Genomic DNA, 26,217 nt, shown 5'->3' on the forward strand with positions numbered 1-26,217 from the left:
TGAATGCCTACAATCGCATACCTTTATTGCTAACAGCATTGAGATAAATCTTCAAGAGAAACCCGATATCTGATTAAATCGTACAGTAATCATTCAGGAATTTATAAAAGCTTTTGGCAGATACAACAGAATTATGTCAAATAATGACAAATGTCCAGAAAAATGCGCAAAACTAGATGCTTTTGAAGAGAATATCATTGACATCAGAAATGTTTATGGCTCAAAATTCTGAGATTATCCTAAAATGTTTTCTGTCAAAACGTTAACATTACTAAGAGAATATCAAGTAAAAGTAGATTAGAGTAAACATGATCTTGACTTAATCACTCTTGTAGTGGTGGGGATTCAGATCAATGCGTTTAAATATGCCGTAATTGCGATCACACTACCGAATTTTGCCCGCTACAGCTGAGAAACAAACCAAATCATCAAAAGTTAATAGTGTAAAAAATGATGATCGTAGCGATAAGTACGGTTGATCTAATTTTTTTCTAGACGGTAAGGAGATTTGCAATAATTTGATTAGCAATAGAGCATGTTCTCTCACACATGTTTTCGAAATACAGATGTGCTGACTACTGGGCTGGTGATACCTTCGGGAAGGAAACCTCCACCAGCAGTATCATCGACCCAGTGGTTGTACTAAACTCACGAAGATATAATCTTTCAATCAGTTTAATTGAAGTCTGGAGCTGGCATGTCAGTTAATTGCTAGTAGTCTGTTGTTATTTATGTATTATTGTCATTTTGTTTATTTTCTTTGGTTACATCTTCTGACATCAGACTCGGACTTCTCTTGAACTGAATTTTAATGTGCGTATTGTTATGCGTTTACTTTTCTACATTGGCTAGAGGTATAGGGGGAGGGTTGAGATCTCATAAACATGTTTAACCCAGCCGCATTTTTGCGCCTGTCCCAAGTCAGGAGCCTCTAGCCTTTGTTAGTCTTGTATTATTTTTAATTTTAGTTTCTTGTGTACAATTTGGAGTTTAGTATGGCGTTCATTATCACTGAACTAGTATATATATTTGTTCAGGGGCCAGCTGAAGGACGCCTCCGGGTGCGGGAATTTCTCGCTGCATTGAAGACCTGTTGGTGACCTTCTGCTGTTGTCTGTTCTATGGTCGGGTTGTTGTCTCTTTGACACATTCCCCATTTCCATTCTCAATTTTAATCATCATATTTACCAGGGTTTAACTTTTGTACGCAAGACACACGTTTCGTCTACAAAAAAAATTCGGCAGTGACGCTCGAATAAAAAAAGTTAAACAGGCCAAATAAAGAAGAAGTTAAAGAGTATTGGGAACCTCCATCCGCGGTGTCTTAGAGGAGTAGGCCCGGGAAAGACCCCTTTTTGGCCCCAAAATATAACGTTTTTACAAAGTTGTTGAAAAATGTAAACTTTTAGCTATTTATTAGAAAGTAGAATACTTTGTTAAATAAATATGGGCTGTTTTGACAATACAATGAAATGCATCAGGTACTAGCATCATTTTTTCATGCAAAAATACTGAAATCTTCACATTTAGCATTTGTGCTAATTTTAAGACGATTTTTGTCTCAAATGGAAATGGCCGCACTTGTGTTCAGTCTTAATATTTAGATATATGTTGTATTTGATAATAACACATAACATATATAAATGTTGAGAACGAACACGATTGCGGCCACTTCCAATTTAGACAAAAACCATCCATCGAAAAGTGACTTCCAATTTACTGCAAAACATATTGAGGGTCGTAAACATAGCATTAATGACGTTTTATCTCGTTTGCAGATGGAAAAATTCTACAGCCTCGCTCCACTTGCAGAGAAGCTTCCACACAACTGTCCGGGTGTCTACAAAGTAATGTGGTGTTAAATAAAACAGTCGAATTATGGACACATGCTCTTGCTAATACAAAAAGATCTTTTCATAACTTAGGTTTTTCGCACTTTATAAGACTTCGATCTTTGTTGCTGAATGGTATTACATATAATTCACATAATTTACCTCTTATGTCTGACTTTTGTTGCTGAATGGTATTACATATAATTCACACGATTTACCTCTTATATCAGAGAACGTACTCATTGACTTTTTAGCACACTGATTTAAAAATCAAACACACCACACTATTATAAAACTTTAGTTATGTGGTATTAGACATGTTAATTTGAAGTCAGGGTATCATAATCCTATAGAAACGTCTTTAGGTGAATTTTTACCAAGACCAACTCTGATTGCAAATTCTGTTAACTTGCGCATACAAGGTTCACAAACTAGAACTAGGTTGCAAATTTCTTTTTCAATTTTACAGCAGATGTGTCTAAGATTGAGAAGGGGCGTGTACCCAAAGCCTAGTAGAGTTGTGGATTAATAGAAATATATGTTGTCAACACCAACTCCCCTAAATAAAAATAAAACACACATTAAAGTAAAACTCCAGTTGAATCCCCGTTTCAGAGGGTAATTTTATACATTTCCCAACTCATTCGGTATTCAAGAGCTTGCAGCTGCTACTCAGACTTTGTAAAACGTCACCAGTGTCTGAGCAAATAGTTGATGAACCAGGGTTATGTCAAAGAACGTCTTGTCCTTTTTCTAAAAAAGTTCATCGGAAGATACCAAGACCTTGTTGATAAATATTCCGTATCAACTTCACAAATAATACATGATGGTCTTGATGTATAGATTCTAGGTACTGACGTTGTTTATCATCTTAATAACGTGTTACAGTGTTCTTTTATTTGTCTTTGTTAATTATTAACGTTTACTGTTTGGTCCAATTTTGGTAATATCCTTTAGACGTAGCTCGGTTCTTGTACATTCCACCATTGTGTTGTTGTGCTGTTGTAATTTTTTGTATTCTTGTGTTTCAATGTTGCCTATGTGCTTTGTCTATATGCCATTTTGTTTTTCTATTTGTTTGTTTTTATAGTGATTGAGATAATAACACAATGTTGACTGCTGTACCCCTATTTTTGACATTTTTACCTATTATGTCTGTTTGTTTTGTTCACACATTGTTGTCAATATAATGGAATTTTATGCGTATTCTTGTTCTTCATTTTTGCTTATGTGCTTTGTCTAAAGAGTTTCTGTCTGCCATTTTGTTTTTCTTTGTTGACATAGTTGTTTTTTTTTTATGGTGATTATGATTTCAACACAATGTTGACTTCTGTACCCTACTTTTTTTGACATTTGTACCTATTATGTCTGTTTGTTTTGCTCACACATTGTTGTCAATATAATGGAGTTTTATACGATTGTCATACAAGTAAGAGGTTTAGCTAGCTTTAAAACCAGGTTTAATCCACCATTTTCTACATAAGAAAATGCCTATACCAAGTCAGGAATATGACAGTTGTTTTTCATTCGTTTGATGTGTTTGAGCTTTTGATTTCCCCTATTGTTAATGGACTTTTCGTTTTGAATTTTCCTTGGAGTTCGGTATTTTAGTTGTTTTACTTTTTATTGTTAATACACCAAAATGGAAATAACAGACACATCATTTATTGAGTTTTCGCAGTTTTTAGAAAAATCACAATGTATTGGGGAACGCATATGAAAATATTACCCAGGATGCATTAGATTATAGACCGGCGAATTGACGATGTTCCAGACTTGGACAGGAAGTTGGATATGTGGCGGAGTGCAACTAGTTTCATTAGATTTCTACCCTACCCTGTATAATCTAGAATAATGAACCAACAAAAGCCCCATTAAAAACGTACAATAAAAATCAGTACGGAGATAGCACATTACTCTATATTATATAAAAATAAGACCGTTAAAACAGAGAAAAACACAAGTACATCACAATGTATCGAAAAATGATCGCAGTTATTTAAAATACGCTCAAATTAAGTGTTCATAACCAGCTGGTATGATATCATGCCGTCTTTCACTGTATATTAGCGGGTTTTTTTCTCGGAGAAGATTCCATACATTAGATTTAAGGCGACTCGATCTTGTGCAATTCTTAGATTACTTTTTTTCTTAATTTAATGCATAAAAGGTAAGAAGAAACATTTAGTCTTTTCATCAGATTGATAGTAATCTAAAGGAAATAAGGATGCAATGGTTGATTTGGGTTAAACTTGTTGATTATTTAATTTGTGTTTTTGTTATCTATTACACCGTTATTTTAGAGTTATGAGCTTTTCCTGATTTTCAATTGTACTGATGATGTTCTTGTATGTACGTTATGCTATTTTGCTGAAAAGAATCATATCACATTTCCATGTTTTTATATTTGGAATCTAATCCGTCCTCAACTCGCGGGGAGAGTACTTCCACGGAACAACTGATGCGGTTCGTTATAACAGTTTACAATAGTAAACCTGATTACTTCAAAGATAAAACTACACCTGTCGATTTATGTACCTACACCAAACCTATTGCTTCCAAGATTTTTAACCAGAATAGAAGAGGGACGAAAGATACCAGAGGGACATTCAAACTCAAAGATCGAAAACAAACTGACAACGCCATGGCCAAAAATAAAAAGACAAACAGACAAATAAAAGTACAGATGACACAACATAGAAAACTAAAGTCTAAGCAACACGAACCCCACCAAAAACTGGGGATGATCTCAGGTGCTCCGGAATAGGGTATTACCCTCAGGGATGTAAAATCCAAACCTCCCGATTGCGCTTTTGCATCGTCCCCATCTATACAAATATAGTACCGCTGGTCATGTTATAACTGTAGTCCTTGTCATCGTAAACCATGAACAACTTAGAGAGCTGTTAGCCAAAAGGTCCAAAATATCAAATTCCATAGCCCTAGCGAGCCAGATAAACCATAACTTGACACTTTGTCTGAGAGGACCAAAACTGTGCAATCATGTATCCAGAAGCGCATTCATAATCAACAATGCACAATAAGATCACGGGTTTCTGACCCTTTCAAGAAGCTTTTGTATTGAATGCTTTATCCTCTCTTCACGACAAATATGTTGTTGTTCCAATAAAACCGGGTCGTCAAGATGTTTGACTAGTGAGTTGTACTGATTGTGCTCTGTGTCTATTGTTTTTATGTTAGTTGGTTTATTTATGCTTCGTGCCAATTTATTGAGTTAAGTCATTAGCTACTGATTTTTACAGTGTGTTCTTATGTTTTGCTGCATCACCACTGTCCCAGGTACGGGAAGGGTTGAGCGCTCACAAACATGTTTAACCCCGCCTCATTCTTTATGTCTAAAGTCAGGAGCCTGTAATTCAGTGGTTAATTTCGGTCAAATCGTAAATTGTATTGTATAAATTAGGCCGTTAGTTTTTGAATTGTTTCACAATTTTCATGTCGGGCCCTTTTATACCTGACTATACGGTATATGTTTTTCTCATTGTTGAAGGCAGTACGGTGACCTATAACTGCTTTTAACTTCGTCATTTGAAGTTTGAACTCTGGTGGACAGTTATCTCTTTGCAAATCATATCACATCTCCTTATATTTATAAAGTCATCTGATCTGTAATTTTAACGATTGTGTGCTATTCCCGATAGTAACATTTTGACAGAGTCTAAATTCGCATTGCGGGTGATGCATACATAGCAGGAGACACGTACCCTGTCGACGCATCCGGTCTCGCTCCTTTACAAGACTTGAACATTGGCAAACCACTGTCGTCCCAATATACTACCTAATATTAAAATTATAAAATTACAAAACACGGCATACCTTGCTCATTGTTGAAAGTCGTACAGTGACCTATAGTTGGCTTATTTTAAATCATACCACAACTCCTTAGTTTTCAAGTAATAGATACTTTCAGTTGCAGTAAAACTCTTGTTAGAAAATGTTAGAAATTGTTCGACAATAGAAATAACCGTTTGAGTAATTGATATCCACCGTTACCCTCTCCATGTCCGTACTTTCTCCTTTTAATGTTGTAACTTGTTATAACTGAAGACTGCTCTTATGTGAGATAAGTTGTCTGTTTCAAGTATAAAGATTTTGTTTAAAATATGATAAAATTCTATTTTAAACTATGTAATGGATTTTTATTTTAAATGCAAAAATAAAAACAATGTAGAAAAAGTAGAGTTATTGTCAACACATTTAGTCAGCATGGAACTTTTTAGTATACATCTGATGAAAAACTGTATGTTCCTCTATGACATGGGGGTCGACATTTGGAGAGAACACCATTTTACAAGTTGTACATATACGTTCAGATTTGCCTGGTATACGCTGTGGTAATCCTAGTATAGAGGTAGAGTTGATCCCCAAAAAGGGCCGAGGTTGCTTTGTTATGGCCTCCTGTTGTTGGGTAGCTGCTCCTGTTGCTCCCATAGGTCTGATTTCCTGGATTGGTCCATTCTGGTTGAAATAAATGAGAGAAGATGGAATGTGCATAAGATTTAAAACAGTATATCTGATACACTAAGATCTGTTAGTCTAAATATAATCAGAATAAACGTAGTTCAAACAGTTTAGATTGGATTTAACGCATCGTGACAAATTGTGAAAATGTTATAGCTGAAAAAGCAGGAAATAATCTTTATTTCATATCAATCAAACTGAAAGCCACTTGACAAAAACATATATATCATGGACCCAGCAGATAAACTTTAATGAGACCACAGTTCCTGTAAATACCCCACAAATAAATCGAATATCAAAGTAAATTAATACAGATAAAAATGCTTTCAAGAAAAAAGAAAAGGAGAACTTACATTGATCTTCCTGGCAAATTGTCTCCATTCTCCTTGCTTTTCTTTAAAGCGACCACGTAGGATACTTCTGACTCTTTCTGTCATTTCTGTTAGCTTTCTATCAGCCGTTGTCTTTGCCTTGCCTTGTTTCTTTAAGAAGGCATTTTAAATCAATGAATAGTAATGATAGGGGTAGTTATAAAATTCAATTCAATAAGAATATTTCCGAAAGTTTCTGGCCAAAAAGCAGAAATTGGGGGAAAAATCATCATTCAGTGACTCTTTTAAGGCATTTAATCACTATTTCGGCCGTATCGACTTATTTTTATATCTTATACTGGTGACCATATTTGCTTCTTTTATTTTTACCTACTATAGTTTCCATACATAAAAAAATCTTTAAAATTGGTGAAATCATCATGCAAAGGCAAAAACTGCTATAAGGAGTCAATTGACGATTTTAGCCACATTGACTTATTTGTAGATCCTGCTGATCATTCTTTGTCCTTAACATTTTCTATGTATCTACTACATTTATATTTGTTTTAGATGATAGCCAAAATCGCAAAATTTGGTAAAAATCCTCATTTTATGGCAAATGAAAGGAGTCGTCTGACAGTTTAAATCAAAATCTCAGGTATCCCTAGTGTCAAAAAAAAATCAAAAATGCACAAATTAAGAAGTTGCAGTTTACAATTCAAGAATGTAAATGATTTGCAAGGTTAAAAAACTACTGAGACATTGAAAACATTTAGACAGTTTTTTTCTGTTAAAAGAAAGACAACTTAGGTATTTCATTAAACTTCTCCAGAAGTCTTTATTTTATCTTTAGTTATAGAAAAATGAATACAACAAGTTATAAATTTCATGCTTCCGAAGCACTTTTCTGGATTTTTCCTTCATCAGGAACGCTCAATCCATATATTTGAAAGCCAAGGATGCATAAGAATCGAAACAGTTGAAGAGCTATGTAAACAAACAGACCTACAAAAACAATAGCCAAATCCATATATAAAAGGTCAACTTTGCCTGACTTAAAATTACGAAAAAAAGTTCAATCCCAGGGAAAATCGTAACATAGTGCCACCAATCATGTAGTTGTAAAAGTGACTTATCGAGTGACTTAAAGGTAACTTGCACACATAATTTATAAACGAAAATCAAAAGTAATAAACTATGTTCAAGCTAAGATCATCATCTATAACCACTCAGTATATGGTACTACATTGTAATTCAAATATACATTTTGAGTGATAGTTTAAAATGCGGTTGCAATTCCCTAAGACAAAGTTGACTTTGGTGACATTCATTTTCGACAAATGTGGACATCCTTTATGTACCAATAGTTCATGGCAAAGAATACTACTAGTATTTTGATTTTTATACATTTTGTATTTCATATTATCAATATCATCAGCGATATACATTCGTCACCTACATATGGAGTATATGTGCTATTTATAACTAATTAAAAATTCTAAAGCTTGCAGTGGCTATTCAGATTTTAAAGGGTATTAGCAACGATTCAGACAAAAGCTCAAAATATGATATTTTTGTTTTGTTTCAAACATTTATATATAATCAGCAAAGATACCAGGTTTTAATTTATGACGCGGAATATCGAAATAATATTTCGCTATCAGTTTGATTCCATTTTGTCAAAATCAGCTTAAAAATGTTAATGTAGTATTTGCTTGCAAGTCAATAATTAAACCTCATTTGAATCCGTATTCATACGAACTTTAATTTGATGTTAGCTTGGGATGGGTTGCGCATGTATTCTGCATATTCAGTTATCAAAAAGAAAAAAAAAGGTAAACATCGAAAAGCAAACCAAGGGAACCAAAAGGAAGAATCATGTCATTTTATACTGATTAAACGACGATTTACATATCTTTTTAATATATGACATGGAATTTAAGAGTCCTAGAAAAGCCGTCAATTTACGATCTGTCTATTTATATTTATATGATTGTTTGTATGACGTCTTGTCAAAAATACGCACTAAATGCTGATATATTATAACAAGTCCATGCATTATGCAAGTTATTTTTTTCTTTTGGACTGTTCGACATTTGGATATACGTTCTAGCATGTTACATATTGAATTAAATACGAGAATTTGAGTCAAATCGAGGAATACGAATTGGACAGTTAATGCCCCTTTAATGTAATCAACTACGATAAAAATAAACTCATCATTATATATATATATATATATATATGATAGATACCAGGATTAAAATTGTGTCCGCCAAACGCGCGTTTCGTCTACAAAAAGACTCATCAGTAACGCTTGATTCATCAAAAAAGTTATAAAGGCCAAATTAAGAAAGAATTTGAAGAGCATTAAGGACCCAAAGTTCCGAAAGGTTTTGTCAACTACAGCTAAGGGAGTCTAATCCTGGGGTGGAAAATCCTTAGTATTTCGAAAAATTGTAAGTATTGTAAACAGATAATTTATAATTATGATCATATCAATGATATTTCATGTAAACACAAAAGTACTGACTACTGAACAAAAATCATACTAAAGCAAGTAAATAACAGAGAACGTCTTATCTAAAAAAAACAGTTATCAGAACTTTGTTAACAAATATTTATAGTAGTCGTGACACAAATGACAAGTCATGAATTTTATATGGTGAATTGTATTCTTTCAATTACAATTAGGCGTTTAGTTGTTTATAATGCATAAATATATTCAGCTGCATCTGTCATTAACATGATGTCATACACCCGAACAACTTATTTTACCAAAGACAGGAGCGGCACTTGGTTATTTGGGTATGTAAATGATGTAGTTTACCCAAATACCACTCATAATAAGGTGCGATTGGCAGACTCCTTACTGATTTCTTCATTTGGTATGACATATATATTATCTTACCGAAAGTGTTTTCTTAAGTTCCTTTATTTGCTTTGCTTGTTTGTCAATGACAGCACGTTGAACAGCTACATTTCTGTTAACAGTTTGAATGGTTTGACTTTGTTGAGATATCACTTTCTGGAGGCGAACTTTAAACAAAAAAGTAATCGTAATGTTTTATTCCATATCCAGTAACATGCCGTCTGTCCCATCGTATCGCAATTAATATATTACGCTCATACATGTAAATACTATAACAGGGGTGTGTACCCGACACAAAAAAAATGCTCCAACACAATTTTGAGGAAGAAAGACTAAAATCGAAACTTCATAATTTTTACGGTCATCATAAAAAAGTTGGTTGTCCGATATGATGTGTCTGTGTCTCAACTCAATAGCAACAGATTACCTCGGTCTTAGATCTTTAGAACAGTCGTATCATGTGTAAATATATCCATTTTTTCCAATTCCCGTGAAATTTGAAGTAATTTGGATTCTTATATAGAGGATGCATGCATCTAGCTGAAGACACTTACTCTGACGACACACCCGGTTTTGCTCATTTTGAAGTTCAAGCGATTCCCTCAGTTTATTCTTTTTTTACATTTTCTTAATTTGAACATCAGTAAACTACGGTTGCCTCTGATTTATACCAAAGTTGAAACAGAACACAGGTCGGGATGCCTGCGTTCGAATTAATGCTTTTCAGAAACATTTTAAATAGACAAAGGCTATAAAACAGGCATTTTGTATTAATTAGATCGAGGCTGTATCGCTCACCTGTCAAATTACATAATTTTGATGCATTGCAATAAGAAGATTTCAAAAAGTTTCCAGCAAAAAGAAATCAAAAATAGTACCATCTTTCCAGAGCAAAAAGTTGAGTGACGATTTCATGGATATTGACTGATTGGAAAAATTAGTCATGCTGATATGTTTTGTTATTTACAGTTTCTCTCCATCTACTATAGTTTACACAAAAAAAAAACGTAAATTATTTTTTAAAAGTGTCCTTTTGAAGGCCGTACTTTGACCTATAGTGGTTTACTTTTACAAATTGTGACTTGGACGGAGAGTTGTCTCATTGGCACTCATACCACATCTTCTTATATCTATTTTATGCTTCAAAAATTTTCTTTTTGCACAGGTCTGGTTGTGCTCAAAGTATATTTCGTGGTGTTAATAGCCATTTCTGTCAAAAAGTTAAGATAAACCATAATAAATGAAGAAATAACCCCGATGTGGGTGGTTACGCCTACATAATTCAGATATTTTCTACACATCCCGTTTTATATTTAAAAGAGGAGATGTGGTATGATTGTCAAGAAGACAAACAATCCACCAGAGTCAAAATGACTTGGGGGAATGGTTGTTTTAAGTATCCAGAAATTATCATTAACCTTTTCATATTGATTGATTGGTGATTGCTTAAGGTCTCGTCAGCAATAACAAAAAATGGAGAAAAAAGACCAATTACTTAATGATTAAGTGAAATAGGCTTTGTTTCAAATAAATCGAGGGAAATTCAAAACGGAAAGTCCTTTATAAAATGGCAAAAGCTCAAATACATCAAACGAATGGAAAACAACTGTCAAATTCCCGACTTGGTACGTGTATTTCCTTATGTAGAAAATGGTTGATTAAACCTGGATTAAAGGAACAATCATAATTGAAAAGTCTAAGACCATCAAACAGAAACATGGCAAAAAACGAAAAACAAACAATAGTCTATAAAATACTACATAGAAAACTGAAGATTGATCAACACGATTGTATCAAATTTATCATTGACTGAAAGTATCCGAATTCAAGCGCCAACTACTTAAACACCTCACGGTTGTTTTTACACATTAGGAAAAGCGACAGGTAAACTATAGGATTGTAAATACATACGCATGCGTTTGGATTTTTGTATTTTCCATCCATTTTCCTCTTTTTCTGAATCAGAGCTGTATTCCGATTTAAAAGTGTTGCAGCCTGAAAGTAAGTACCAAAAAAAAAATAGATCACTGTATTGAAAGTCTTAAATAAATGCCATTCATTTTTTTATCAATGCTGTTAGCTTTAAGAGTAGCTATAACAGCTGAACGATAAAAGTTATGATAGTATCATGTAGTTTATTTCACGACAGGGCCATTTTGAAAAGTATGTTCTGCCTGGTTAAGATACAAATTAATTCATGTTGGTTGAGGATGTCCTTTGATGCAAACTTATACAAAAACATATCAAATTTGTAATCTTGTTGAACAACATTAGGATTTTAGTATATTTAAGGAATGACTGTAATATTTTTTCTGTCTATGAAGAAATAACATCAAAAATGTGGTGCACACTGAATAACCCGCGTAGCGTGTTATTTTAAAGTGTGCACCACATTTTTTATGTTATTTCGAATAGACAGAAAAAATATTACAGTCATTCCTTATAATTTAATTCTAAATTCCATTTTAAACCGGAGTAAATCATGAAAAAACGTTGAAGACGTCAAGGTCACATGACTAAATTCTGTCTATGAGCTGATAAACAAAACACCGTCAGCCAATCAGAAGACGCGTTAAATCCAAAATTAAATTATTTCAAATTGTTGTCAAATTTTTAATGTGTTTTATCTAGACTCTTTAATGATCAAATTTCATTGGGTTTTGAGAACTCTCGGATTATGACCCTGCCTGTGAAATAATTTCAGTGGAAATTGTCCCTACTTTGTTTCGATAATGTTTCATAGCTATTCTTTAAAAAGCCCACTATAGAGCACTGAATTAATTTCCGATTGTATGGATAAATATGAAATTGCTGAAAAATCTTTAAATACATTTGTACTAGTATTAAACTTAGAAGTATTCAACTTTTTGCGGCATCTTCGATATAAGATCATATAACAAACTTCTAGGCATAATACCATAAAAGTTTCCAAGTAAAATTTGGTTACATTTTTTCCAACGATTTGAATGTTACCCTTTCGCGACAATCTTGTAGATCACTAGTCAACCAATTTATAAGAAGTTTGGTAGAGGACCATCAAAGGATCGTTCACACCGTATAGCAATTAAATTTTCTCAATGTTTTAAGCAAAAAACTTCTTTCAGTCAAACATAAACTCTTGTGAGGACTCTCGAGATGTGTTTCACTTGTTCACGAGAAGAAGCTTACATAGTGATGACTAAAGCTCGGTTTGAAAAGGGTCTTATCGTTGGTTTACAATATGTTTTACTGTCCTAAACTACATATCATCACATTTTAAAGATAATAGATCTTATTTATGGCTCGTGGAAATGAATCCGTTCACATACTTACTCTAAAACTAATAATCGGTGTGTGAAACAACACCAAAATCAGAAGCATCCGAAATAAATTTGCCCATGCCAGACATTTAAAATATATCGTTACTAGTATTCAAATGAAAAGATAAATTTCAATTGACATCAATTAGAAACTCCGTGTAAGACCTAACTTATGGTTTGACAATTTTAAATAAGACACAAATCACTGGTCGAATCCCGAATACATTGCTGTACAGAGCAGCGGGACAAACTACATAGTAAGGAAGAATGTTACGAATGGAATAGATAATACAACATACCACTATCTGTTGTTTGTTTCTCAGTCAAAGCTTTAACAGCTTCTTTGATTAGATGGTCTGCTGTTTGCGTTCCCTGTGTATTATCATCATGTACAATCTGTAAACAATATCATATATCTTATTTGTAAGCATTTTCGAAGAGGGGTTACATAATTTGCACAAGCTTCTGCTGTGTTGGATATCTTACCTCCTATACATTTCTAGAAATATGATTGGTTAAAAGCGTCCGCGTGGAGACCTTGTATATTCCATATTAGGTTAGTAGGGAGGCGGGGCTTATTTCAATACACGATTAGTAGTGGTGTTACTGTAAATGCTCTTTTGTTCCGACGTTGGAAAGTTCCGGGCGGAAAGAACTAGCTAGCCGAAAAGTTCCGGAGGAACTTATTAACTAGTTACTTTGTTCTTCCTCTGGTTTAAAAGTTCCACCGGAACAAAGTGACTAGTTGAAAAGTTCCAACGGAACATATCAACTAGTTAGAAAGTTCCTTTTTGCCAAACTAGTCAAAGCCGGAACGAACAAACTAGCCCTTAAAGTTCCAACGGAACTTATCAACCAGGCAGAAAGTTCCATTTGGAGAATTGATGCAAGTAAAAGCGCAACATATTATATTTGAACCTTTCAAAGGGAAACCAAGATACTGATTACAAAAGTCAAATGGAACTTATCAACTAGCCACAAAGTTCCTCTTTGGCAAATAAGTCAAAACCGGAACTACTGACAAACTAGCCCAAAAGTTCCAACGGAACTTATCAACCAGTCACAAAGTTCCATTTGGAGAATTGATGCATAGAACCACATGAGGAGGGAGGTATTCTTCCCTCTCTTGAGGGTACTATGAATACTAAATTTGCATGATAATGCAACTTATTCCGTTTTATGTGAGCTATGAAATACAACTTAAATTTTGCATATTTGTCCCCAAAGAAACCACCTTCAGTGCGGTGGGTATTCTTGTAAATTAATGATTTGCTCTTATATATACTGATACTCATTCTTCCCCCTCTTTCTACACAAAGGACGAAATATGGTATATTCGGAACGATGTAACTAGTTGTTCTGTTCCTCCAGAACTATTCAACTAGCTACATTGTTCCGGGACTTTTCAACTAGCTACTTTTTTCCGGAACTTTTCGACTGCACTCGGAATAAAACTACTAGTTGGAAAGTTTCGCTCTCACCCCATATGGAATTTACTGACCCCATATATATTTTATTAGGTCACTAGCACACTATGTAACTAATATTATTATATGTAAGGTTCAACATATGTTGGACATTTTTTTGAAAAAAAAATAAAACTATCATCTGCAATTTTTATAGAAGAATATGAACATTTAATACCAACATTTACTGCATTACTGCGTACACTTTCATATCAAATGATAACAAAAAATTAAATCAAAACTAATATGAAACAAGATTGTGTCCATAGTACACGGATGCCCCACTCACACTATCATTTTATATGCTCTGTTGACCGTGAAATTGGGGTCATTAAAATTAGAAAGATCATATCAAAGGGAACATGTGTACTAAGTTTCAAGTTGATTGGACTTTAACTTCATCAAAAACTACCTTGACCAAAAACTTTAAACTGAAGCGGGACAGACAAACGGACGGACGGACGGACGAACGAACGCACGGACGGACGAACGAACGGACGGACGGACGGACGAACGAACGGACGGACGAACGAACGGACGCACAGACCAGAAAACATAATGCCCCTACTACTATCGTAGGTGGGGCATAAAAATATCTTTTGGCACTGCATAAGGTGGTGTTTTTTTCTAAACTGCTTTACACTTTGACGTGCGAAATCTCCTCAATAACTGAAAATAAGAAGACATGATTTCAGCAGATTTAAAACCTTTGGCTAGCTTTTTATTGACTGTGAACAGTAATTTTTACGAAGATATAATCTTGAAGCTCTAAATCTGTTTTACCAATATTGAGTCATTTCAGTCCTTATTCAACACTATTTCATTTTCAAAGAGAGTTCTGCTCTGAAGTTTTGCTAATCAACTGATTGAGATCAAAGGAAATTTGATTGAATATTAAAAAGGTGGTTGTTTTTGCTTGTATGTGACATCGGTGTCCTAGATTCGGGGAAATACAGTTAAGCTACTTGTACATTGTTAGTCAGGACCGTAAAAAAGTATCTCTAATTGGAACAACGAATCATGTAATCCTGGTACCAGCACAGGCACTAGTCTCTAAATTGTTTAGTAGTATAAAGATATAAAGGTAAAGCAAAAATTCAGAGACAAGTACCTGTTAGTACCAGGTGTACCAGAAACATTGAATCGAAGTACCATAATAAGTAGCTGTGTTTCCCTGTCTTCGTTAAATTTGAAATAATATATGTTACATAGAAGTGCCATTATTTATCAGCAAAAATTTCAGATTTTTGCAATTAAACCAGAAAAGACAAGATAGGCAGCGATTCATACAAAAGCAGAGATAAGGTATTAATTTGATAACAGAAAAATAGACACAATTAAGATTTCATTCCAAATCCCTAACTACAAAACATCTTCTGAAAGTGTTACTGCATCTGGAAATTTTGAGATAATGACAACTTTTATTGTTTAATCAAAACTAATTGCTCTTTTTAGAACAAGAGAAAAGATTAAATAATTATTTATTACTTCTATGTAAATCAGATGTAATCGTCTCATATCTTCGTGCTGATGCCCCTCAGATATGAGAAGCTTACATCTTATACATCTTCTTCTGTTCATTAGGTAATAAAATAACTTTATAAACAAAACAAGGAGATTACAGTACCTGAATATTCTCTGTCAACTTGATGTTTTTTGTCTCCCGTTGACTAATCAAACATTCGTTCTTCCAATGCTTAGCCTGTTTTAAGAGACAATTGTTCTTCCTCAACAGATCCCCTATCTTCTTCTTATAGAACAGTTCTTCCTTCGATCCTTGGAACGGTTTGTAATGCCTCTTTTCCTTCTTCTTCACAATCACTTCCTAAATATGTTTTAACTTTCAAGTTTCATATTTTGATAAATGTATTAAAAACGAAGCAATTATGAATTTAACAATAAAGGCCTGTGAGCGTTTTAAGTTCATGCTAAAAATAAGAGCTTGAAGAGTCCAAAGGAGTTTACTTAAGAGGATCTCTTAGTCTTAATCTGCCGATTATTTTATACTTTGAGGTGTGGTATGGTGGCAAATGAGACAACTATCCACAAGAGTCAAAAATTACGCTGACTCTTGCGATAAAATTCGAATATAACGACCAAGGCCATATGAAAATTTTCAACAAATCTATGGCTTGCATGGGTTATTTCTTAATTGTCAAGATGTTGGCGATAGCGTAGCATCAAAACGAACTGAGAATGCATACAAATGTGGTTCCTTGTATTTTTAACTGTATGTCCATTTAAAAGTAAATTTAATATAAAAAGTTATAGTTTAACCAAACCAAGAATAGTAATGTCGAAAATCTTTAACTCGTGACCGAACAACACTGGTAATTGACTCATGCGCTACGCGCAATTGCTAATTCATGTGTTGTTCGATCACTCGTTGATTATTTTTATATATTCCAATTATTGGATTAGATATTCTAAGTATTATTAAAACGATGATTAAGCAAGAACTTATTACAAAAGTCAAGGTAGACGTTTAAACAATTATGTCAGTGGACAGTGTGTGGCCTTAGGATTCGTGAGGACAAACTGTTGTTGATGATATGTATATATTAAGTATAGAAACAATGTGATAAGGGGGAGACCATTTAATATTCTGGGGAGGAGGATTTTTTTTTTGCTGATTGACTATTCATTTTCATCTGTTGCTATGCACGCTTAAATTTTTCCATGGCTTTGCTGCGCGAAAATTTATTTTCATGTGTGAACACAACTGTTTCCCCTGCATTTTGTTCTTTAGAATATTCATTTTCATCCCGTGTCAGTATGCAAGGTTATTTATTTTTTAGCTCTTACCAAGCCATGACATTCATTTTTTTAAAATCCTCCACCCCCTCCTTAACTTACAAGTGCACTAGAAGAAATCCTAACGGCACAACCGTTTGAAAATAAAAGACTATCTATGATTACAAAGTTCGCCTCGAGTCCAAATTGGCTTGAATTTAATACGTGATCACGAATTACCAGAATCTGTGATAACTACTTCCTCACCATCGTTTTTGCGGATTTAATCCGTAATAACGGATTCATATGTTCGTGATAACGATTTTTATCAGTGATCTTAAATTCACGCAATATTTTTGAGAGGTACATTTTTTTAACTAAATGTCCTGCCATAGACAAGAGTGAGGAGTTTGTTATACTATATGTCAATTAAAAAAAAACTGTGATATTTGCATGCGCAATACACATAAATGAAATGATAGGGTTAACGAACGGTTAAAATAGATTAGAAATGAAAAATATTTTGGTTTGAAAATTATGAGGATTTAACACACACGAGGTTATTATTGTGTAAACTGGGTCGATGCACTCACAAACTATACATAAAAGTCCATCGTACACATCAATCGGACCTTATTGTAAAGTTTGTGAGTGCATCGGCCATAGTTTTCTAAAACAAATATGCTAGTTCTATATAAAAAGCATCCTTGCACAATGTTACATGATAAGTTAGCCACTTACTTTGTGGAAAATTTACTCAAAAATAAGATTCGACAAACTTCAATGAGGTGTAATATGTAGGCCAGAGTGACTTCTTTTTTTCAAAAAACACTTTAATGCTCCTCTATAGGCGCATGATTTCGTTCAACTATATGATGCATTTGACCTGAGATGCAAAACTTTATGCGGGAGTCAAGGAACAGTTAACTATAATTCAAAGTGACGTATTTTTATTGGAAGGTCTTATATTCCCTATGATGTATGTATCCTTACACTTAGTTATATAATTGTATGTCATTTAGGGATATGCGTGCTGCGGACGCGCACACACACGTAAGCGCTGTGGAGACAGTCCCCCTTTATTCTGGCGAACTAAAAATGAGGGTATAAGTAAGAAATTTATGTAAAAACTCATTATAAGTAAAATTAAGATATAAATAGAGATAAAAACATATTTTTTACAATCTAGGACTAAGATATATCTAATATCAAATTTTAATCTAAAATTTCAAGATGCACCAACGCAAGAAAAACGTCAATCTTAAAGATTCTTTGATCAAAGATAACTTCCTATGCAACCCCTCAAATGAAATGTTTCGTTTAATTGAAGATACACAACTAAGAAATGAACGAGGAGTTGTACCTTTACTTTCACAGCATCTAGATTTGACTTCAAGTTCCTGATTGTTGCTTCATGCAGTTGTTCACGGTGTGCTAATTCTGATATGACGACCTTGCTTAGACTACAGAATTTACAAGATCCAGCTCCAGCTGTAATTATCTCTAGAATGCCTTGTGGTCCGGGAAGTAATGGTAGTCTTATTGGAAATTCAATACACTGAGGAGACGGTGGGTACGGTATCAATGCCTGAAAATGAAAGAGCCCAAACAGATATCATTGTAAGGAACATAATTTATTTATTTCAATCATTATGGCGGTATGATAATGTAGACCTTTGGAAAAGTTCATGGAGTTTGAAATATTCTTTTTGTTTTTGTTTCCCACATTAGATATGAATTTATTTGTCACTGTAATCCTGCATATATTTTCTGTCTTAAAATCTTTAATCTAATAAGATAAGCAAAACATACACAGACGTTCAATAAAATCAACTTAAAAAATGCTATTTCATATAATGGATCTAATAAAATGACCATGTCAATGTACACACAACTCACCAATTCTTCCGTGATCCATTTTGCATTCTGAGTTCTGATGTCATATATCAGCTTCTTGTTAGAGGATTTGTTCTTTCCCTCTACAGCAACCTGTGCCGAGGTAGCTTTGTTATCATCTTTCTGTAGCGGAACAACCGGGACATAAGAAACAACAGCTTGTTCATTGTCATCATACTCTTTAACAACAGGCTGCTTTACAATGTTCAAATTTTCAGTCCAAGCTTGAGCAGGATTAAAGTCTGAAGCCAAGGTTTTGTGATCTTTATACACCGTTAATATTCTTTCTTTGAAAACTCTTCGTTTTGATGGCGAACACAATGGTACTCCTGGAGGTAAACTGACAGTGGTTTCTGTAAATTGAAGAGAAAACAGAATTTTGCATGTTTCTGTTGTAGGTTAATTTATAAGCTAACCCAAAACTTCGTTAAAATTCGTAAAAAGGGATATGGATGAACTTATATATGACGAACAATATCATCCAAAACTGGGAAGTTATAAATATACAAAAACGATTGTTTATTGTGTTATTGTTTTAAATCTTTACTCTTGCTGGAAGGTTCTTAACAATGAACCTTTGAACAGTATACATTTATTTCCCGTGCCTGAGGGGGATATGAAGATTTGTTCACCCAAGAAAATTCATATTTCACGAGTGCATCGCCCGAGGGAAATATGACTTTTCGAGGGTGAACAAATTTTCATATCTCCTTAAGCCAAGGGAAATGAATGTTTTATTCCACTACCTATACTTTTTTTACTTCCTGAACATAAGATATTGAATTACATATTTTTTTGTTTCTTATCCGCTTGTTTTTTTTATAACTAAACACGATATTAACAATGATAATCAGTACCGATCAAAATTTATTCATTTATTCTTTTTGTTTTGTTTATAAAACTGAAATAATTTTGAAAACGAAACTACTATACTATCTCTAAAAAAAAACGTTCAAAACGTTGTAAACATTATCCGCGCGTAATGTCGCACATGGAAGTCCCGACGTTCAGAGGGGAATATGAAGTTTTGTTCGAAGACACGTGGGATAGTCTCAACCAATCAAATGTTGATTTCGCTATCAATATTAACATGCAGTGGAATAAAATGTTTTATTTTAATCGATCTATACTGAATGTTTTAATATTGCCTCGTGGTAGCGTGTTCGCTTCGAGTTCAGGAGGTTCGAAACCAAAGACTTGAAAATTGGTATTTGCTGCTTCTCCCGGCTAAGAACGCGACATTAAGGAGTAAGAGGAAAGACTGGTCGACTCCGAGTTAGAATAATGGGTCCGGGTAGGATGACATGTCTTCCTGTGGGCTGTTACCTTGTGAACTAGCATGTTAAAAATCCGGCTCAGTGTGTCGGTCTAGTACAAAGCAGGGATAATATACATATTACATGTACATGTTCGCGTCCTGAATATGCATTTAATCTGGCACTCCATCCATCATCATCATATTTATGTTTTAGAAAGAAAAAATATGGGATTATTGATATATTTCATTTGTCGAGTATCACACTTCCCACCTTTTTGGATTCTGTTTTGTAAATAACTGGGGAAGTGCCATAAAATGTTAGTTTCCTCTTTTTGCGTATATCTTTTTGGTATAAATTACCGTTTTGATATCGTGATATTTAATATCAATTCATGTATTACATACGTCGTTTCCTTGATTCTGTTGTTGGATTTGCGCCTGCTAATTTCTCTAATGTATCAAAGTAGAAGTCTTCTTCATAGCCAGCCAATCCACGGAACTGGAATGTGTTACTGATGCCAACAACGTGATCCCCTTTAGCCACATACAGAAACACAAAATCTACTCCGGGCATCCTGACATGCTAATTTAACAAAAACTTAAGATTTTAAGAAACTTACAATTAAGAATAAACAGACCTTACAACGCATTGCTGAAAACCTGGTGTAACATTTCAATTGTTTGTGTCCTTATTGTCGTCTTTTGTTTGAAAAACTCTTTTACCTTCGCACTGGTATGATAAGTGTTTTCCGAGTCATTTTCAGTTTACGAATTATTGTACTAAAAATAAGGTAACAACACCTTCGGGCAAGTTTGACATTAGATTGTGTTGACTGCTCTGTGTAGGACGTTTTGTTTTTACAATCCATAAAAATATATTTTTTCTCGTACGTACCAGACACGTGTCACGTGCCATTAACAGATAATATATATTTACATTATCTTTATGAACATTTTGACAAAAACCTTTTGGAAAATAATTTGCTTCATAATATTTATTCAGCTATAATGTTGTTGAACTTACTATAATTTGTAAATGAGTGAAACAAGGAAAATGCAGTTACATTATTCAAGACCAAGAGGATAATCTCTGTTTATCTATTCTTTATCAAAATAACACATTTATACTGATTAAAGATTGAATACACATGGTAACTTTTTGTACCAGTTGATGTTGTACAATACCGAATCACTCAACACTGAGATCACAAATTATTGACATTCAAACCGATTTATTCTGCAGAAAAAAAAAACATCGTAGATGAACTGGTTTTAATAAAAAAAAACTGAACAGAAAACTGCTTCTAAACACTACATGCTTTCCACTATGCATTGGCTTCCTTAATCACACCGGAAATCGGACAGATTTCGTATTATACTTCATCAAGTAAACGTAACGTGTGCAGTTCTTTTGACTGGTGCTCTTAGAACCATAAAGGAACTCGTTATCCAACATTTATGACAAAGTAATGTAAATAGTGGCATAAACTATGCCTTTGTTTGCAAAAAAGTCTTTGAAAGTCTTGGATAAGCTACGTTGAACGTTTTTAATAAGTTTGTCTCCGTTTATATGTTGATGTCTCTACACTGTATGCTGACAAAAATAAATTTTGTCACATTTATAGACATTTTTGTAGTAGTTATGATCCCATCTGTAGGAATTTGATTTAAAAAGCAGTATTTCAAGCAAGGCAGTTATATTATTTAAACGACTCACAAGTCTAAGAATTGCCAATTGCTCTTGACTGTGTTTGCTGTTCGATCTTTGCGTCGTGTACTCTTGTATATCAACATTCTTTGAAACAAGACTAAAATGTTAATAGTCTTGTTTGTTCTGAGCATAGCACTTGATCGTGTCGTGTATTCTTTACGAAGTCTATATTATCAATTGCAGTCATCGATTTTATAGTGTGTGACGGCACGTACGATTTCATACCAGTAGGTTTAAGTACTTTGAGCTTGCTTGTCATAAGTATAAACATTAGTTGATATACGGTACTGGTTGTCTTTTTCCCCTTGTACTTGTTTTTGTTATCTTATGTACCATTATAAAAGTTGAGTGTTACCCTGTGCTGATTCTTATTGTTTCCCCGAAGTCAGAAACCACGTTAGTGAATGTCTTTTTCACCCTTGTACTTGTTTTTGTTATCTTATGTACCATTATAAAAGTTGAGTGTTACCCTGTGCTGATTCTTATTGTTTCCTCAAAGTCAGAAACATCGTCAGTGAATCTTTTTTTTTTTATATCTTAATGTATTTTGTCACATTTCGTGAATTTTGTTTTGATGGCATATCTTTTATTGTATCTGTATAATTACTCACAAGTTTTTTTCCTTATAGATCCGAACGAACCGTAGGGTTAGCCAGAATGTATAGACATATGTCTGTTGTTGAAGAGAGTATGATGATGTTTAGATGTCTTGGTTTAAGTGTCGATGAGTTGCTGTCTCATTAACATAAGTGTATACCCCAAATCTCTTTCTATTCTTATTAAAGTGTACAATTAATTAATCATCATAACTGGTAACTTAAGTCTAATGACAATTAGTCTCGGACGAAAAGTGTACACTGTCCGTTTGAATACATGAGACGACAGAGGAATCTAAATCCGAAGAGGGACGTTACAACACTAAAGGAATGATGTCCTTTGTATTGAATAATGATGACTCTTGCAATACGAATTTAAATAAATCAAACTGATGATGCTAAATAATAAAGACAAATTAAAGTTAAGTTTCTACTTACATCAAGATCAGCATCCATAAACTGGACACATCTACGCCTGATTGAGTAAGCATGTCGGGGGTAAAGGGGTGCCCATTTATATGCCAAGAAATCATCTACTGAATTCCATTCGGTATTAAAAAGTCCTACATAATCCAATACTTCTGGATCAAAAGAATCTCCAATATTCCACTGTAATCTAATTCTGGTTTCGTTCGAATAGCAATCCCTTACTGGTAGAAAGGTTACTAGATCTGAAGAGGCATTGATATTTTCTAATTCAAAGTCAAAATCGGACATATCTAAGAAATGTAAGCTGAAAAAGAAAATCAGATTTTTTTTTTATGTTCTTGCTAGGAGGGGAGACAATGTCATTGTAAGGAGTGTCACCTTATGTATACTAAGTGGTGCATAAAATAATGTAAATTTACTTATTGTCGATAATGTTAAATACAATTTAATTTGATGTAAGCACATTTTATTAAAGTCAAGATCAAATCATGAATTTTTCCCAGAGTGTACGAGTGTAGGTTTTTTAAAAATGGAAAGGAATTGAACTGAACGACTATGGCTAAAATCGAGCACAATATTCAGCATGAATTTTTACAAATACCAAGCGTAACGCGTTCGTGTGTTATGATGAATTGATGTGTTTGAGCTTTTGATTTTGTCATTTGATAATGGACTTTACGTTTTGAATTTATCTTGGAGTTCGGTATTTTAGTTATTTTACTTTTTTTATTAGAGTATTTTGTGCAATGGGATTAACATTTGTAAACCATAAATGTATATATTTATGTATAAATTTGTCATAAAATCTTGGATTGATTTGTGTCTTTTTCATATTAGTGATTTCTCTTTCACTTTTATGAGTTATCAGGAAGTTGATATTTTGATAACCGTATTTTTATGATAGACGTTGGTTCTACAATTATTTGTTTTGACAGATATCTAAATAAAACTGTTTTTACGAAAAGCAGTGGAATTCGTTTTATTTTCCTTATTGAGGGAGTTATCCGAGGTTAAGCAAGCAGTAGATTGAACTCTTTCGTTGGTTAGGTTATACGTGTTCAGAAATTTGTTACAAAATTACACAACTTTTTAGCAACCATCATATGTTTATCTCTGTTCATGTTGTTAGTTGTCATTTGTACAGACATAAGGGTTATTGACTATTAAACCACTTTGGAGACATTATCATCTTAACTGATTTAACAGACTTAATATTACACACTTTAAAGACTCAATATTCTTCACAATAAGATACGCAAAAGAATTGACTTTAATATTGTTTGAAAAATGAAACTGCATGTACATTTCCATTATTGGCTCAGTTATCCAAAATGAATATTGAAATAAAGCTATGTCGAAAATAAAGTGTGTACCTAACTCATAATACGGTTGAAATTAATGTGCCAGGTACAAAATGCATTCCTGTTTTCGTCATTGCAAGCATAAAGAAACTAACATATGCCCTATGAAAATTAAAAAACACAAGAATTTGTATTGGCATAAAAAAAGAAATATATACATAAAGATATAGGATTCATAACAACACCATCAATGATACTGGTTGGAATATGTGTGTTCATTTTACCCCCCCCCCCCCCGCCCCCAATCTTGATAAAAAGGGCGGAAAACTGTCGTAGGTTAGTGGATATTCTAGGTAAGGGTTAGGTTTTAGGGTAAGAGCTAGTGTTAGGTTTAGGTATGGGTTAGGGTAAGGTTTAGGGTTAATGATAGTTTAGTATAGCTACATCTACATCGTTGAAATGCAAAGGGTCTAAGACCGGTCTTATTTGTTTTGACAGATATCTAAATAAAACTGTTTTTACGAAAAGCAGTGGAATTCGTTTTATTTTCCTTATTGAGGGAGTTATCCGAGGTTAAGCAAGCAGTAGATTGAACTCTTTCGTTGGTTAGGTTATACGTGTTCAGAAATTTGTTACAAAATTACACAACTTTTTAGCAACCATCATATGTTTATCTCTGTTCATGTTGTTAGTTGTCATTTGTACAGACATAAGGGTTATTGACTATTAAACCACTTTGGAGACATTATCATATTAACTGATTTAACAGACTTAATATTACACACTTTAAAGACTCAATATTCTTCACAATAAGATACGCAAAAGAATTGACTTTAATATTGTTTGAAAAATGAAACTGCATGTACATTTCCATTATTGGCTCAGTTATCCAAAATGAATATTGAAATAAAGCTATGTCGAAAATAAAGTGTGTACCTAACTCATAATACGGTTGAAATTAATGTGCTAGGTACAAAATGCATTCCTGTTTTCGTCATTGCAAGCATAAAGAAACTAACATATGCCCTATGAAAATTAAAAAACACAAGAATTTGTATTGGCATAAAAAAAGAAATATATACATAAAGATATAGGATTCATAACAACACCATCAATGATACTGGTTGGAATATGTGTGTTCATTTTACCCCCCCCCCCCCCCCCCCGCCCCCAATCTTGATAAAAAGGGCGGAAAACTGTCGTAGGTTAGTGGATATTCTAGGTAAGGGTTAGGTTTTAGGGTAAGAGCTAGTGTTAGGTTTAGGTATGGGTTAGGGTAAGGTTTAGGGTTAATGATAGTTTAGTATAGCTACATCTACATCGTTGAAATGCAAAGGGTCTAAGACCGGTCTTAGACCCATCACGCAAGTACTAATTAAGCCATTCAGTATTGTGCTCATTAAAAACATATTTACATGTGAAATTAAAATTTAGTGTTTGTTGCGTGACAAATCTGTTAAATAAGATGTGAGGCTGTTCCTGAATGCCTCTGAATCTTCTATCTTCAGCAGTATATGGGTTGGGACTCCCAAAGTAAAAGAAGGCCGAAAATAAAAGTATTTGAGTTTGGATTAAATTATAACATGAAACGAGCCGATTTCAACAGACTTAGTAGAGAGAACAGAAACACATATTAGAAACAAATATTTCCTTGTTGTTATATCTTAAAATGACAAGTTTTCTGATATTTATGAAGTAAGGAACGATGGAAATGGTCCTCTGTACTTGAACGCCATCTTACCTCTTTCACTGTTCTTTGTAATTAGACTATCACCGTTGACGACGTTTGTTCCTCGATGATCTCTATGACGTCAGACAAAGGGGGTGTATTCAACATCGGCTGGTTGAATCATGATCAGATGAGTCCGTTACGTTAGCTTTATAATAAGAAACGTTAAGAGGGATTCAAGACTTCGTACTTTTACGATAGTTTGTTATCGTTCTATAAAATCGGTGCAGTACATGTATAAATGTGTATGCTTGAGTATAGACATCTCCGCAGTATGTTATCTAAGCCAAACTTATGCCACT

At 33.8% G+C, this 26,217-nt stretch overlaps 1 protein-coding gene across 1 annotated transcript; it reads right to left on the reverse strand.

Moving 5' to 3' along the window:
- Window positions 1-5,991: 5,991 nt before the first annotated feature.
- LOC127730365 (uncharacterized) lies at window positions 5,992-23,185 on the reverse strand. The gene is made up of 10 exons (XM_052238739.1): window positions 22,895-23,185; window positions 20,555-20,732; window positions 18,895-19,244; window positions 18,359-18,583; window positions 15,890-16,087; window positions 13,096-13,192; window positions 11,409-11,492; window positions 9,537-9,664; window positions 6,668-6,796; window positions 5,992-6,311 (listed from the first exon to the last, which is right to left on the reverse strand). Exons 1-10 carry the CDS (start codon window positions 23,171-23,173, stop codon window positions 6,051-6,053), a joined length of 1,929 nt encoding a protein of 642 aa, XP_052094699.1. The 5' UTR covers window positions 23,174-23,185; the 3' UTR covers window positions 5,992-6,050.
- Window positions 23,186-26,217: the final 3,032 nt, after the last annotated feature.

This window comes from Mytilus californianus, unplaced genomic scaffold (genome assembly GCF_021869535.1).
Source record: "Mytilus californianus isolate M0D057914Y unplaced genomic scaffold, xbMytCali1.0.p SCAF_2, whole genome shotgun sequence".
Taxonomy (NCBI): domain Eukaryota; kingdom Metazoa; phylum Mollusca; class Bivalvia; order Mytilida; family Mytilidae; genus Mytilus; species Mytilus californianus.